Raw genomic sequence first — 17,441 nt, 5'->3', positions numbered from 1 at the left:
AACAAAATCTAAAAATAGGTTTATAATATCATCAGTAATTTCAGTTTTGGGTCATTTAAAATAAATATTGGCTATTATAATAAATTCTATCAGGGCTTTATTTTTTATAATAGTCTTAAATACCAATTAATTCACTCAAATAAATGAATGCAATTGGTCAAAAATTCTGCTCCGCATATATTTACGTACATAAATCATTGCTTTTATTCTGATTTTGTTGCTTTCCATTGCACCTCACTTTGTATGATGACTTTTATTGTGTCGCACCTGGTCAGGATGCAATTCATCAGCAGAGAGAGCGAGTACAAACTAAATGTGACATACACTACATTATGATGTCCGTCAGTGGTTGTGGCAGTAACAGTAAAAAGTTTAATGAGGTTCTTAAATGTTCTTTGTCTTGAAGAAAAATGAATGTACCTCCGCTTTGGGCGGATGCTGTGCACAGACATGCACACACACGTAAGACATAAGCAAACCTTAACGCTCTGTCCTTTCGTCTCTCCTTGAAGCATGATCACTGCCATCGCACGCACCGAGTCACTGAGTTCCTCTAACACTGTAGGCAGCTGTGTTCACTAACACAAGTATCATTTGATGCACTATTATAAGCATCATTTACTGTAAAATGATCCAAGAGCTGATGAATATCAACACCGCGCAGGGCCATTTGGAAGCACTTTACTAGCTGTTCATGTATAGCAGGGTCCGAAAGTATATATATCTAAAAATATATATTTTATTTAACTTTCCTAAATGTTTTTGTTTTAAAAAAAAAAGTAAATTCAAACTTTTGGACTTATTCCTCACTTGTATAAATGAATTAAAAACCTGTTAAAGTCTGCAAATTTCTTTCGCTTCAAGAAAATACATTTATCAATCATATTTTAATTTATTTGGTATTGTAGACATAGCTTTTTTTTTTATAAGACTATTATTTAAGAATTCATAATTTTTTTTAGATGTTTTATTTTATATTCAATGCTTTTTGTTGTTGTTGTTGTTTTAGATTAATGTTAAAGAGCCCTGCACATGAAATGCATACATAAATATGTATCGTGACCATGAATTAAGAATTTCTTTCCCCTTGTTTTAGTCATATCATGTCCACAAATTAATCCATTCCCTCATTTTAATTAAATGAAAATAGGGAATGTATTAATACAACGTGACCACAATTTACTGAAATGAGAGAATGAATTCATTAATCATGAAAAAAAAATCATTTGTTAAAACGATTGAACTAAAATGAGGGAATATGTTCCCACATATAATGTGCAGGGCTCTGCATGAGTTGTGCATATATTCATTTTTCATTTTTATTTAATATATAACAGCATAATAATTTGAGGAAAAGGCTGACATGAACAAAACCTGATGAGTGTCTGATCGAAGAGTCTCATGAGCAATGTCACTAATGCATTTCTCTTGCATTTGATGAGTGACCTAGAAATAATATTATATAATTATATAACATATCTATTTATTTTTATAAAAATTTTTTCATTCCAATCAAAATCATTCTTTTTGATTCCATTGCATCTCAGACGTTTGAGGGCCACTGTATATCACATGTTTCGGCCGAGCCAAACGCTCACAATCATCAAACCATCAGAATAAACACAGGAGACCTGGGCTTTATGTCTTGCACAGAGACACTGCCATTCCCCTCCCTGGCCTCTCTTTAGCCTTAAAACCTCCAAATATTCAAGCTAATCACTAACAGCAAAGAACTGCCACTCATAATAATGTCCTTTACCTTCGACCACACCACCCTCTATAAATACCATCCCGTTTGACCCCAGCGATTTTGTACACATCTGCCCTTAGACCCCTGAACCCTTCTAGATTCAGCTGAACCCTCTGACCTGTTTCCACCCATAACTGTTCACTAAGCAAGTGTTTGCTCATTTGTAGTATTTTCATTGATCTAAAATTTGCCTTTTTGTATTTAACCGTTTTATACTGTACCTGATGTGATTGGTTACTTGCCTATATTTTTTCTGAAGGTGTTCAGAAATGTATATTTAAGCATTTTTTAGTTTTCACCCTAAATGCAACTTGCAGTGTGCAATATTTGTAAACAATTGACTTTGTCCATTTATAATTTCAGCTGGAAAGTACTGTAATACGATGAAAACAGGAAATTCAAGATCAAAATTTTTCCTTCAAGGTTAACCTGATTAAACAAAATCTTGTAAAACAAAGTAGTTTTGTGACCGACACAATTCAAGATGCATATTGCATCTTTCAGACAAAATAAAAATGTCCAATCTTGGTATGTGTTGTGTTAAGTCTGTTCAGAAATGTCTATGTCTGCTTTTCCCAGAATAGATCTGGATGTGGAGGTTGATTTCAATTAACCCCATTTTTCAAATCCATCAAAGATTAATTTGCAATTTCAGATGCAGAGGCTGATATCAAAACAATACATAAACAGCTTGGTTAACTCTACCCATTAAACTTTAAGTTGCAAAATTAAACTAAAACATGTTAATTATTTGTCATCGTTGGAGGTAAGTATCAAAGCAATTGTGTCTCCATCACTCCACAATCCAATCAACACTGCACATTTAATCCCATAAGAGATCCCAGCATGCACCTGTCTTCAGTTTAAGCTTGTTTTCTTACCACAGACAGAGTTACGTACACTCTGGTTTTTATCCTTTATTTCTCTTGAAAAATGAAATGATCATTTCTAACCCAAAAATATTAAATGTACATCTTATTCATAGCATTACATATCTAACATCCAGGAAAAAGGGTTTATACACAGAATAGAGGATTGTGGGTAAACAATATACAAAGACAGATCTGCTTTTAAAATTTAGACTTAAAACAAGCTCCTCTGAAGGACTTGACTTAAAATCTGAATTTACTCCTGGTTTGTATCAGGATGTAAAATCCTCATAAAATGCCTTATGATACACAAATGACATCAATTTTTTTTTTTTAATTTTAGCTTTTCATCCAAAAAAAAAAAAAGATTGTCAAACTGTCATGGTTTTGATGTCAGAGGAAGATTTTTAACCGATGGCTTGAGGTTTCTCTGTTTTGTGAAAACCTGCATCAACATCAAAGTGTTCTCGTTGGCAGCAGAAACTAAATGAGCCCGTTTTTCATTTATAATACAAACAAAAGTGGCATGTATGAAGATGAACGTGTACAAACGAAAGTCGCGTGCCACTGTGAATGGTCAAATCAGCGTTGAAAATGTGGCTTGTTTTGTGCAGGATGATTTTTTCTTTTAAAGCATGAAAAATCTGTAGTGGGTCCTAACTGGTTAGAAAGTAGTGCTAATGTGTCCAATGTGCAGTTGAGAGAGAGAATTGAAAATTGTGCTCTGTTTGTGTTGCTCATCAGAGGTCAATTCTTCTTGGATTTTGTGCAGAAACCACGGACAGTTCAGATGGGTCCTGACAGTTTTTAGGTGGCCAAACATGTGCCTGAGCGAGAGGGTTTCTGCTAATGACCAGCTGCAGATGCTCTCCGGCCTCTGTGATCAATGGCACGGCGAGACAACAGTCAAAATCACGTGTCCTTGCATGATTGACCTGTTAAAAATAGTCAGAAACAAAATAAGCAGATTGAACTCTGGGATTTAAAAAGACATTTATTCCTGTGATGCACAGCTGAATTTTCAGCATCAGTCTTTAGTGTCACATGATCCTTCAGCAATCATAATCATATGGTAGATAACATTTCTTATCAAATGTTGTGGTGCATCATTTTTGTGCAAATTGTGATGCATTTTTTACCGTTCTTTGATGAATAGAAAGTTCGAAAGAATGGCATTTATTTGAAACAAATCATTATAAATGTTTTTACATTCACTTTTGATCAATTTAATGCATCCTTGATTAATAAAAGTATTAATTTATCTTTAAAGAACAATCTATTTTTTTTTAATTTAACACAGACACCATGAGGGTGAGTAAATAGCAACATTTTATATTTCAGGTGAACTGTCCCTTTAAGAAAAAGTCAGCCGAAAGAACACATCACCTGTAGGATACGATCATATGAGCGTAACCCAGCTTGGTCTGCAGGCCCGTCCGGACGGATCATGTTCACATAAACACCCTTTTCCAGCAAACTGTCAGACATGCTGAACCCAAAATCCCTGCTGTTAACATCCTTCTGTACACAGATCTGAGACAGAGGGAGACAATGATGATCTGACAGACTTTCAGTTGTGATTTCAACCGCCGGGAAAGTCAACATTACCTTATGAAGCTCTAATGGCATGGATGGGCTGGTGTCCTGCATGTCTTCTGGTACAGCTGTGTTCTCTGAGGTCCTCTCTGGGCTCAATGCCAGAGCTTTGGTCCTTCTTTCATTCTGCTTCTCGCCGTCTTCTCCTAAACTGAGCGTGCTACCTGACATTATAGTAGCCTACAAAGGAAGGAAAACACTCCAATACAAAATGCACCACATTTCGACATGCAGGACTAACATGAATGATGACGTTTGCTGAGATATAAATATTGGTCGGTCTTGTTCTATTAAGAGTTATAAATACTCTTTGGTTTTGGTTACTTACATCGTTATAAAAAAAAAAATTTGGTTAAAAATGGCTTATGTTATGCTCTTCAGCTCCCTGAGGGTGCATTTATTTGATTAAAAATACAGTAAAACTGTATAAATACAGCAATATTGTGAAATAATCATAAAAAATAAAGGTTTTCTATTTTAAAACATAATGTCATTTTTTTAAATTGAAATTTCTACATAATCTGAAAGCTGACTAAATAAGCTTTCGACTGATGTATGGTTTGTTAGGATCAGACAATATTTTGCCGAGATACAACTATTTGAATATCTGGAATCTGAGGGTGCAAAAAAAAAACGAAATACTAAGAAAATCAGCTTTGAAGTTGTCCAAATGAATTATTAGCAATGCATATAAATCAAATACTAATAAAAAATTATGTTTTGATATATTTACGGTAGGAAATTTACCAAATATATTCAAGGAACATGATCTTTACTCAATATCCGAATGATTTTTGGCATAAAAGAAAAATCTATATTTTGACCTATACACTGTTATTATTATTATATTTTTTTTGCTATTCCTAGAAATATACCCCAGCGACTTAAGACTGGTTTTGTTCTCCAGGGTCACATTTAAAAATATAATTTATTCCTGTGATGTAAAGCTGAATTTTCAGCATCCTAACTCCAGTCTTGAGTGTCACATGATCCTTCAGAAATCATTCTGATATACTGATTACTTATAATAAAGACTTACTTAAGGTAGAAAATCTTTTCTATCATGGTATAGATTTTGGTCATGTTCCCCACCTCTACATAACAAACTGGGAGCAGCTAGAACACGAAACATGATGTTTTAACAATCTAAGCACATAGACTGTATATAAAGTAATGATTCACCTCAAGTTCCCGCAAGATTTCCGATTGGCCGCAGGTCTCCAGGTCCTGAAGAGCTTGTGACCAATAGTTCTCCTGAGCGTCTGTATTGTTGTGCTTGTGACAGCGTGCAGGACTGACAGATCTGTGTCAATGCAAAGCAACCTGGGTAATGTAAGGCCAGGTGTACTATTGGAAACGGAGCTCTCTCTCTCTCTCTCTTTATGAAACTGAACTGTACACTGTGCTATAACAAAAGCTGCAGTTAGAGAAATAGAAACACAGATGTGTCAGAAGAGCCCATGAACTAATTCCGGCAATAAAAGAGTAAAATGATTAAAATGAGCGATAAAAAAGAAGCAGACAAGGGCGGATGACAGCGAGTGGCCCACGGATGATTAGTAAGGCAGACGAGAGACAGAAAACCTGAGAAAAAAGTAGAAAAGAGAAGTGTAGGAGCATACAGAGACTGGAAGCAAACAGGCTAGTGGTTTCTGTGCTAGACTGTGAGCATCTTTAACAAGCGTTTAGCCACAGAAACCAAAAGTGCAACAGAAAAAGTGTATGCCATAAACGATTTACAAAGAAAGGCCATTCACTTTGCACTGGATCATAAAAATCACCAACAAATTGTCTAATTTAACAAATATTGGAGAATCTCATACTGTAAAAAACAAGATTTATACCTGTATTACAGTAAATACATTTTTTAGTACTTGCTAGTCATTTATAATGTTTCAAAAGATTTCTGTCTCAGATAAATGCTGTTGTTTTTGACTTTATATTCATCAAAGAATGTATCAGTTTCCTAAAAAAAAAATATGAAGCAGTGCAACTAGTTTTCAACATTGATAATAATCAGAAATGTTTCTTGAGCAACAAATCAGAATATTAGAATGATTTCTGAAGATCATGTGACACTGAAGACTGGAGGAATGATGATGAAAATTCAGCTGCGCATCACAGGAATAAATTACATTTTAAAAAGTATTGTAACAATTATAATAACATTTCAATATTTTTACTTGGTGGTCATAACATTAAAAAAAATCTTACTGACCCCAGTTTTTTTACGGAAGAGTACATAATTTGTTATGATTTGTTATGAAAAAAAAGAAAAATCTTAAACTTGTAAAAAAAATTGTAATACAAATGATTAAACTGATGTATGAATGTGTTATAATTTAAATCATGTATCTCTGTATTATGACCTGTACATGTTTCATGAGATTCACCGGTATGTTTCATTCTTAAGTGCATATACATGGAAAATTATAATTGACAAACCAAAAGAAAGAATAACATCCACGTGATTTTGTGTTAGCAACCAAAACTATAAAACAAGCAAGAAATGTTCTTATGCTCAAAAAGAAATCTGCTGTTAGGCTTCTTAACCTCCAAGTTCCTGACTAGGATCTCGAAGATATTAAAGTTACTGTACCAATAGAATCAAGCCGTGTCCCTAAACGAACTCTCACCCAGAGTATGTCCAATCCTCCTCACCCAGCCTCCCATCATGCACTGCAGGACGGGGGGCGTGTCTTCTGGAGATCAGTGGGCTCCTGTGATTGGTCTGTCTCCAGTCATTGGGATGAAGAGTGAAATCAGACGCCTTATGAATATAGACACCTGAAAATAAAGGTTTGGGTTTGATTATGCTCACACACAAGTTCAATTTGAGAGCTCTGATGGAGGGGAAGATTTTCCAGAAATAATGACTAAAGAATATAGTGTCCTGTATTTATGGATCTTTTACAGTCCTTTTGGAGCCTGAAAGCATTTAGTGACAAAAAAAAAGTGGCTTGAAACTCTGCTAAACTTAATCTTTTGTATTCAACAGAAGTTATACATGAATGGATAAATGATATTAGTTTTTTGGGTGAATAATCTCCAGTGTTGCCGGTTGGACTATTTTAAAATTGACATCACAGAAAAAGTTTCACAAATGTGGGATTTGGGTTTTTGGATACTTTTATAATCTACGTCAGCTGGCAAAAGGTCATTTAAAATATCAGACACGATTTTTATTTCCTGTATGAAGACAAACGATTCTTAAAGGAATTGGGGAAGTAGAAGAACAGTAAGCATTTAAAGACAAAACTGGCTAATAGACCATTTCTATTTAGCTTTTTAAACAATTGATTAAGCAAAGTGCTTTAAAAATATATAAAATAGACAATTATAATCAAATAAAGAGTAAAATAATTAAGAGTATCTATTAACAAATATTTTATTCCATATATATATATATATATATATATATATGATTTATAAAATACAGAATATTTAGATTAGCACAAAAACAAAGTAGTGTAGCTAAAATTATACAAATAATAATAATAAAAAAATGATTATATTAAATGAAAATTGATTTTATGGGAATCCTGCAGCTGTAAACTGTGACTGGATGTGGGAGAAAATAAGTTAGTTTTCATTCTTTTGGGGCAGGTTTGGGTCATTTTTTGGTTTTACATTTGTCTGGCACCTGGCAACCCTGACTATCTCTTTAATTCTCCAAGGCTCCTTCACTGACCTCAATAAAAGGAAACTCTTAGGACAGATTACAATCCAGGCACAGTCCTCGCCCACTTGAGTCAAATGAGTCAATTAACCCTTGCTGACCTTAAGTTTCAGCCAATGTCAACATTCAATTATGTTTCTCATCATCTTCCGTACCTTGACTTCCATAGCCGGGATCTAAGGCCGAACTATCCCACAAGTCCATGGCTGAATCCAGTCTGGGGGGTGTGGTCGGGCGATGAAGTTCAGAGTGTTTTCCTCTCCTGAGAGAATCTGAGCGATCGTCTTCCATGTCACTGACACACGAGGCCGTCCTGGACGGGCTGCTCCTGTCCGACTCCAAAAGTGCTGGAAAAAACAGATGTGGGTCAGGACGACAAGCACTGATGCATTATTCATGAAGATGCTTTTCCTAGTGGATTACATGTCGGAAATGTTTGCATGCACTTTTCCAGAGCACACACACACACACAGGTCTAAATTCTGACACTTACGTTCAGATCGCTTCTTGATCTTGAGTGTAACCGTGTCTCCGGCGGTCTGCAGCAGGTGGATGGCCTCGCTCAGAGGTTTTCCCTTGAGACTCGTGTTATTGATGGCCAAAACACGGTCACCGATATGAAGAGCACCAGTCCTTTACACATAAAAACACTTACTGCATTGCAGTCCCCAGTCCATCACATGTGAGACTGCTGCTCAAGATGTCAGAAGATGTGTGTTATGAAACATGCAGGTCGGAGTATGTATTATTCATGTACTTCTGCATGAAACACTGGATGGGGTTGTGAGTGTTTGTGTGCACCTGTGCGCCAGGCCGTTGCGGGTCAGACTGGAGATCAGGATGGGGTTGAAGGGCTCTTCAGTGCCTGAAATGGTGATTCCAAGAGGACCTCCGTGTCTCTTGAGTTCAACTGTGAATATGACTGAACCGGACGACTCTAATTCATCTGCAGTAAACAAACACACAAAAATACACAAGTTAAAATATCACCAGTACAAATAAGAATTTTAAAGAGTATACACACACACACACACTCACCCAGGTTGTCTTCGTCTTTCTGAATCCGCAGTTTGACCATCCCCTCGGCCTGCTGGAGGACCATCATGGCCTCATCCATCCCACAATTATCCAGCCGAACATTATCAATACCCAGCAGGCGATCACCCGGCTCCAGGGTTCCTATTCTATTATAAAAGGTCATTTCACATCATTATCTTTCAATCACTTTTTAATGTCAAAGAATGTTCATCAAATGAATTGTTGTAATGTGCTGTTGTAACCTATGTGCAATACTGCCTCTCTGTATCTCCGAGATGATCAAAGGTTTTCCTGGCTTCTTGCTTTCTGCAAATCAGAATTCATTTGTAGTAGACAGATTTATTTTGCAACAATTTAATACAATTACCACTTCAAATTTGTATTAAATAGAGAGCGTTGAATGCTGGTTGCATTTGAGCTGTAAATTGTTCTAGGTCAACAGCGCCCCCTTTTGGTCATCACTCACCACTGATCGTAAGGCCCAGCTCCACTCCACGTCTCTTGGGCAACTTAACCTGAAATGTGCCACTACTGGGAATCACTGATTCTGTGAGATACACACACAGAAATATATACAGCAAAAACCCGTGGTTGCGTGTTCAGATCACAAATTTTAAAATCAATTTGCATCTCTGATCTTTCTTTGTACCTGCAACATCAAACTCCACCTCCAGTATGACCTTATTGGCCAGTGCTGCATCTCGGAGCAGCTGATTGGCTTCTTCCAGTGTTCCATCCTCGGTGAGAATTCCATTAATGGAAAGAATTCTGTCTCCAATTTGTAACACCCCACACCTGAAAAGCAAAAATATACAGCACACATTAAAATAAACACAGACACGTGTCAATATGTTGCAGAATTTCATAATTGTGACTTTTTTTTCTCTCAAAATTATAAGTTTTTCTAGCAATTCTAAACTTTTTTTAAGGATATAATCTCAGAATTGCGATTAGTGTTTCTGCCACATAATAGAAAATAAAGGTAGCAAGAATTTTCAAGTTAAAAGTTACAAATTACCTTTTTTTTTAATTTTGCAGAACATTATAAGACATTATTCAATGATTAAAATATTTAATAATAATGATAATATATAAAGATGATGATGAACGATAGAAAAACGACAGTCGTCGACAGACGATCATCGTAATAAATCAAAAAATTGTGTTTCATTCTTTTATGCTCAACAAGTCTGCATTTATTTGACAAATACATTCAAAAGAATGTGAAATATTACAATTTAAAAAATCACATTTATATTTCAGTGCATTTAAAAATGTATTCCTAAGACGCAAAGCTGAATTTTCAGCAGCCACTGCTATTATTAAAATCAATGTTGAACAGTTGTTTTAGGATTCTTTGATTAATAGAAAGTTCAAAAGAATAGAATTTCTTTGATGTTGAATTATTGTTTAAAACAGATTCTAAACACCTCTGTGGTTTATATCTGGTTGTAGGTTTCTATTTTGATAGCTTGTCACAGGTGATCTTGGTACTGGGTCAAATCAGCATCTGAGCTTTCTCTCATGCTGTAAAGCTTGTGTGTGTGTGTGTGTGTACATGTACATACATCTCTCCAAAGGAACTAAATGCACTAGACAAAGGCTTCAGCATCCATGCGTCCTCTCACCTTTCAGCAGGTGTGTCAGGCTCTATAAAGTGAACACAGGCAGGCGCTGACAGCGGTTCAGTAGCAAACACTTCCCCCTGTAACTGCAGGCCGAATCCAGTAAGAGGATCTCCTCTCAGAAGCACCTCGCTGGTTTCGACATGCACCACCTGACCACCAGCGCCCACTGTACTCGTCGCCAGAGACACTGAGAGAGAAGGATTCATAAAATTAAATAATTATTTGGCATACAGTAATGTAAAGTGGATCTAAAAACCCTTAATCATGGGAAAAAAACTAAAACACTGATGTCCAACCTTGAGTTTACTTTGTGTGTGTGTGTGTGTGTTTCTTTTTCAATTCTTTAACAGCACTGTAAGACATTATTCAACTATTAAAATATTAAATAAACTGATGATAAATTAATAATTATAGATAAATAATGTAAATTAACCAACAAACAGACAATTCTTCCCAGGTAATATTGTTTTTTAGCTATGACTAGCAACTTGGGGCGTTAATATAGAAAGTATATTGACTACTTTAGTGTCGCTCTTATACTGGATATCATTCAGCATTATTGTTAATATTAAAAAATAATATTATTTATATTTCTTTTACACTCTGCAATAACATTATGTTTTAAAAAACTCTTCAATAATTAATATATTTAATATTAATAATAATGATAAACAAATAACTCTTCCTCAAAGTAAGATTCATTCGAGTTCATTAGGGACATTCATACAGAAAATATATTATATTTTAGTTTTTCCCAATTGTAACATAATTACAATTTTTTCACTTTTTAAATTATTCATTGATTTAAGACAATCAAATTATACATTAGGTGACTCACTATAGGCTTTGAGATGCATTTCTGAGGGAAACTGGAGAAAGTAGTTTTTTTATGAATTAAATTAATTTAAATTACAAATTTCTCTTTTATAAATTGAAAGCAAAAGTTGAAAATCAATGACTATGATATTTTATAATTGTCAAACACTGTTAAAGACTTCTGGAATACTGTATACACTGTATACTCATGTAAATAGTGTTTCTCTTTTTGTCTAGATGTCAGAAACAGCCACATTAAATGAGAGACAGCGATACTAAACTGGACGTAAGGAAGAGATGAGACATAAATCTGTATATGAATGCGCTCACAGGAGCTCTTGTGGTCTCTTCTGCTTGGTCTCCTCTTGGTGTGGGTGCAGCGAGGGCTGGACGGGTAGGAGGGCAGGGTGCTGCTGGGATAGGTGTTGGGGTTCGTCGACTGGGTGCCATAGCTGTAACTGTGAAAGCCTGATGTGTTTACAGAGATGCCAGACGTCACAGCTGGAGGAGAAAAGAGTTGAGATTGAATGTGCTGGAATCACCATGTGTTACTGGTACATGTGGCATGGAATACTAACAAACCTTTGGTATGAAACATGAGTGACAGCCAGTTTAATTATAGCAATATGTATTTTTAATCAGTATTTAAATTACTGTAAAACTGCTTTAAAACAGCATAGTTTGGGAAATTGGAATACAAATAAATATACCATATTCCTTGACTTTGTCTGTTTTTTTTGTTTTTTGTTTTTTTTTTACTATAAATACAAATGAAACAATTAATAAATAATAATTAAAAAACAAAAAGAAAAAGTAAATAAAATCTAAATTACAAAAATAACAATAAATAAATAAATTTAATAAGTATATAAAAATGTATAAATAAAAATGAAAATAAAGTAAATAAAAATGAGAATAAGTACAATAATAAAAGTCAATATGTAAATGAAATTGTAAAAATAAAGATCATGAATAAAGAAAATAAAGTAAAGAAAATGAATAAAAATGCAATAAAAAGAACATGTAAGAAATGAATAAATGAAAATGAAAAGAAAAGAAAGAAAAGATAAATATAAATAAACTATAAAGAATTTAAATAAAAACATAAAAACATGAATATATATATATATATATATATATATATATATATATATATATATATATATATATATATATATATATATATATAAATTTTTATTTTAAATATGTAAAACAAAAACAAACAAAAAGAATGAAAATCATTGACAGACGATATTATTTTCAGTGAATCTGCCACAGAGGAAATCAAGTGTAGTTGCAAAATGTATTGTGGGATCCAGTATTCCACACAATGTGCTCTGCTGAAGGCAGAACATTTTTTGTAAATGCACTACAGTAGGTCATCAGGTATTTATTCATACAGACAATTTGCACCATGTGCACACAGTATACATGTGCTACAAAAACAGTTGAGAGCATTAAAATGCTATGATAATATGATATGCTTAAAACTGCACCATTACATCTACTTTCTATATTTAGCGCACAGTTCCTTATGTAGACGTGCACACGGGGGACACTCACATCGGTGTGAGGGTGTAGGGGTGGTGTGACTCCAGGCCGAGGGTGTCTTTTGGAAAGGTGGAGGAGTACTGATGCAGTTGTCACTGGAGTCCCACTGATGCTGAATACTCCTCTGGACATGCACTGCAGGGAAACCACACACAAAAAACGGGCGGTAAATGGGTTATTTCTGCCAAAAATAAGCTTATGTTACAGCACTTAGGCTGATATGATCTGATGTGGACTGATCCACACTGCTTCACTGATCACTGACATTCACAGGGACGAATCAGAGACGCTGCTCACAGGCACTTCATACACAGCACATTTATTCCATCCTTTTCTATTTCTCTCTCTTACATTTCCGGGCCAGCTCTTGTAAGGCCGACAGCAATGGAAAACCATCTTAAAACTCTCTTTCACTCACAATTAGAACAAATGCTCTGCAAGAAAGAAAGAGGACATTGTTTTGGATTGTGACAAACGGTTTCTTGTGACAATAAGCAGCTGTGTCACTAACGATGCTTAATTAGGCATGCATCATGTCCCGCTCAGCAGACCAGCTGTTTAGACAGAGATAAATCTGCACGTCAAAGAGCTCATGTGCCTTGCTTTTCCTTCTATTATTCTGCTGTCTTATAAGCAGCTATTGCAGCTATTTTTCTTCTGGGTCCTAAATACTTAGTTGTGTCAAAGAAGACCACAAACAGAAAAAATAGTCATGCTTTTAAGAGCCTCAACATTTTTACCAGACATACCTTAACCTGCTGATTTGGCTGAACATTACACATTCTGGCAAATATGGTTGAACATACAGGTATTCATTTCAAATATAATAATAAACAAATAAATACATGTTCATTTAGCTTTTTTTCTGATGAATCTTAAAATAGATCACAGTTAATATTAATTACATAGTAGATCATACAGGATTCAGAAAAATAGAGAATACATACAAACATATTCAAATATCATGGAATTTCTGTTTTTACTGACAAATGTGTCAACAGTAGAGTAAATTAAAAGTATTGGAAAAAATTATGAAGCTGAAATATTTTTTTTTCGTAAATATGTTTTCATTCTAAATATTATATAAAAAATTCAAGAACATAGATAGAACTTAAAGAAAATGTATACACACACACACACACACACACATATATATATATATATATATATATATATACATATATATATATATATATATATATATATATATATATATATATATATATATATATATATATATATACATATATATATATATATATATATAAATATATATATATATATATATATGTATATATATATATACCTTGATGCATGGGAATTACAAAAAAACTAAATCTGAAATAACAATTTTTAAAAACTCTAAATAAAAAAAATTAAACTACAAAAACTAAATGACAACAGCATATGAAATTACTAAATTGTAAAATAAATTTATGATCAGAAAAGCACACCAACATAATTTACTATTTCTGCTGTATGCTACATGCATGAATTTTTCTGTATGCATGGATGATGTACTACATGTTAAAAATGTGCAGTGTACAACAGAGCACACTGAGGGGAAAATGCATCCCACATTGCAGTGCAATCATTTGTGAATCAACCAAGACTCATTATTAGATTAGAAGCCCAAGGGATCAGATATTTTTATTTAAAAGTGTATTAAAATTCCAAAATAACAAGGATGACTACTGGGATGATATTTGAGAACCAGATGCAAATCAGAGAAGGATCATGTGACACTGAAGACTAGAATATGACTGGTGAAAATTCAGCTTTGCATTAGAGGAATGAATCACATTTCAAAATATAAAATTGTGACTTTAAATTGCAAAAATATTTCACTGTTTTTACTGTATTTTTAATCAAATGCAGCATTGGTGAGCATAAGAGACTTATTTCTCTACATTCCTCAGTTTTCAGTTCTGCAGTATATAATCTGTGTGCATGAAAAATTACTCCATATTTGAGATTAATCTCTGACAGACAATGAGCTGCCCAGTGAGCTCAAGCTTGAGCTAAAGAGGATGCAGGTGTTCAAATCACTTTATAACTGCTGTGCGTCTGTTCATATCTCTTTTCTAGAAAATCTCATGATACAGTCAGAATGCAGTTTTCTAGTAACATAGTAAAGCCAGAGTGAAGGCTCTGATCTCATGGTGTGTGTGTGTGTGTGTGTGTGTGTGTGTGTGTGTGTGTGTGTGTCCTCTGCATATTAAGAATGACTCATGATCCTTGTAAGAAAGTGGCCCAAAGCTGGACGCCAGCAACCACTACAAATCCACACTGGCACAAATAAAGGTCAAAAAAAGACAGAAATAGAGAAGAGAAGGAGAAATGAAGATGAGACAAGGCAAGAATCATGTAAGGACAAAAGTGTAAAGCAGCAGCTGTGAAATGAATTCATATTTTAAAAATGGAGCGTAAACATGATATGAATAAAAATATAGAGCATTACTAATGCTAGTGGACATGAAATCAGCCTTGATAAATACGTAATGTGCTGACTGCGCAGTATACAATGAATACTGCCTACTGTTTTTAGAATATACAAATAGTATACAAAACTAAACATTTCAAACTGTGTGCTGCTTATTTTCCCCATATGAACTATGATGGGTTTAGCAAATATAAATAGTTTAGCAAATACTAATATATCAATAACATAAAATAGTGGCAAAAAAAAAAAAAAAGAAACACTGTTGTATGGTACTTTTTAAATTCAGTTTACTGTAAGTGGTCTCCAGATATAATAACTATCTAACTAAAAAATCTAAAAAGTTAAATCTAAATCTAAAAAGCAAACTCAATCTGGTGTAGCTAATCACCTTCTCAATGGCACACAAAGCAATTTGACTTTCAACTGTGATCAGCTCAGCATGAAAAGAGCTTTTACTGCCACGTTTCATTCCTTGGTAGTTCAATTGAAGCAAACAATCAACTGGTTGGCAAGACACTGTCGAAATATCTCCAGGATAAAGTCAGCAGATGGATACAAAAAATTCCGCTGTCAAAAAAAAAGAAGATATTTGGTACAACACAGACCCTCCCTGGATCAGGACGTCCCTCCAAACTCGATAAAAGAGCCGGAGGAAACTGGTCAGAGAGCCGACCAAGAGCAGAACTCTGAAGCAGTTGCAGGAATTTATTACAAAGAGTGGTCATTGTGTGCATTTGACAATAATATCACAGATTTTCCACAAATGTGGCTTGTATGGGAGGGTTGAAGAAAAAAGCCACTCCTCAAGAAAGGCCACATGCAGTCAGACTGAGCTATGCCAAAACACACCGTGAATATTCTGAGGCAGATGAGACTAATGTTAAATCATTTAGACTCAACACCAAACGATATGTCTGGCGGAAACCCAATCCAGCTCACCATCTAAATAACAGTGTTCCTGTAGTACAGCATGGAGGTGGAGATGTCCTATTATGAGGTGTTTCTCTGCAGTAGGGACTGAAGCACTTGTCAGGATAGAAGGAAAATGCATGGGGCAAAATATCATCAAATTCTTGAGGAAAATCTACTGCCCTCTGCCAGAAAATTGTCAGTGGGAAACAGGTTTACATGCAACATGACACTGACCAAAAGCACACAGCAAAACTGAGCACACAGTGGTTGAAGGAGAGAAAGCTGAATATCTTGCATGGCCTCTTCAGTGTCCAGACTTAAACCCCATTGAAAATCTGTGGAATGATTTAAAGACAGCACTCTACAAACACTCACCATCAGATTGAACTGAACTTGATCAGCTGTTCAAAGAAGAGTGGACAAATATTGCAAAGTCTAGATGTGTGTGTTTAGTCCCAACGGACTAAAGGCTGTAATAGAAGCAAAAGATGGTTTAACAAAATAATGATACAAGCGGGTGATCCTGTTTCCAACTCAGTGATTCTGTTTTGTATAAGTTTCACTGAGACAGCTGGATAAAACAAAAACATGTCCATCTTAATTTCTGGCTGCAAAGCAACAAAATATGATTATTATAAAGGAAGGTGATTCTTTTCTCAGCTGTAGTATTCCGTGAAACAGGCTCTTGTATATTGCAAAATGTAGTATCTAGGACAGAAAATGTACACACTATTAATTTCCATAATATGCATAGTCTGCACAGGAATACTATATAAAGAGTATGGTAGTATGCTATTGCAAACATAGCCAAAGTAAAGCAGCTTGTGAACAAATTCTGCCAGACATGTCTAGATGATCTACGCTTGTGAATATCATTTGAGTTTGTTTATGAGCTGCATGTGTCTGCAGACCTGTGTCATGTGAGCAGTGCTGAGAGGGCAGGATCTCTAGTTTGGTGAGCTCTGAGGAGCTGGACAGGAGCTGCTGAGCCTCCATCAGAGAGCAGTGCTCTGTGCTCATGCCATCTATAGCCAAGAGAATATCTCCCACATGCAAAGCACCACATCTGAGGCAAGAGAGAAACAGACAGCAGTGGCAACAAGGTGAGAAAGTCATTTGTGTGGAGCAAAGCAAGAAAAGAACAGGGTGAAAACAGTCA

General features: G+C 35.0%; 1 protein-coding gene across 8 annotated transcripts in view; it reads right to left on the bottom strand.

The window, feature by feature from the left end:
- Positions 1-2,634: 2,634 nt before the first annotated feature.
- LOC113081344 (glutamate receptor-interacting protein 2-like) overlaps positions 2,635-17,441 on the bottom strand; it is a 33,427-nt gene continuing 18,620 nt past the window's right edge. For 3 of the 8 annotated variants that reach the window (XM_026253436.1, XM_026253433.1, XM_026253435.1), the window contains exons 9-23: positions 17,194-17,348; positions 12,940-13,062; positions 11,707-11,877; positions 10,561-10,747; positions 9,582-9,727; positions 9,399-9,479; positions 9,175-9,238; positions 8,933-9,078; positions 8,696-8,840; positions 8,388-8,527; positions 8,050-8,241; positions 6,852-7,002; positions 5,398-5,518; positions 4,006-4,395; positions 2,635-3,554 (exon numbers count right to left, since the gene is read on the bottom strand). In XM_026253436.1, coding sequence (XP_026109221.1) covers positions 3,360-3,554; positions 4,006-4,395; positions 5,398-5,518; positions 6,852-7,002; positions 8,050-8,241; positions 8,388-8,527; positions 8,696-8,840; positions 8,933-9,078; positions 9,175-9,238; positions 9,399-9,479; positions 9,582-9,727; positions 10,561-10,747; positions 11,707-11,877; positions 12,940-13,062; positions 17,194-17,348 — 2,407 coding nt within the window. In that variant the 3' untranslated portion in view covers positions 2,635-3,359. Of the gene's footprint in view, positions 3,555-4,005; positions 4,396-5,397; positions 5,800-6,851; positions 7,003-8,049; positions 8,242-8,387; positions 8,528-8,695; positions 8,841-8,932; positions 9,079-9,174; positions 9,239-9,398; positions 9,480-9,581; positions 9,728-10,560; positions 10,748-11,706; positions 11,878-12,939; positions 13,063-17,193; positions 17,349-17,441 lie in introns of those variants that run through there. The other 5 variants (XM_026253434.1, XM_026253437.1, XM_026253441.1 and 2 more) reach the window with 5 other exon arrangements.

Source organism: Carassius auratus, unplaced genomic scaffold, assembly GCF_003368295.1.
Source record: "Carassius auratus strain Wakin unplaced genomic scaffold, ASM336829v1 scaf_tig00033856, whole genome shotgun sequence".
Classification (NCBI taxonomy): Eukaryota; Metazoa; Chordata; class Actinopteri; order Cypriniformes; family Cyprinidae; genus Carassius; species Carassius auratus.
This window is presented reverse-complemented; position numbering and strand designations above follow the sequence as displayed.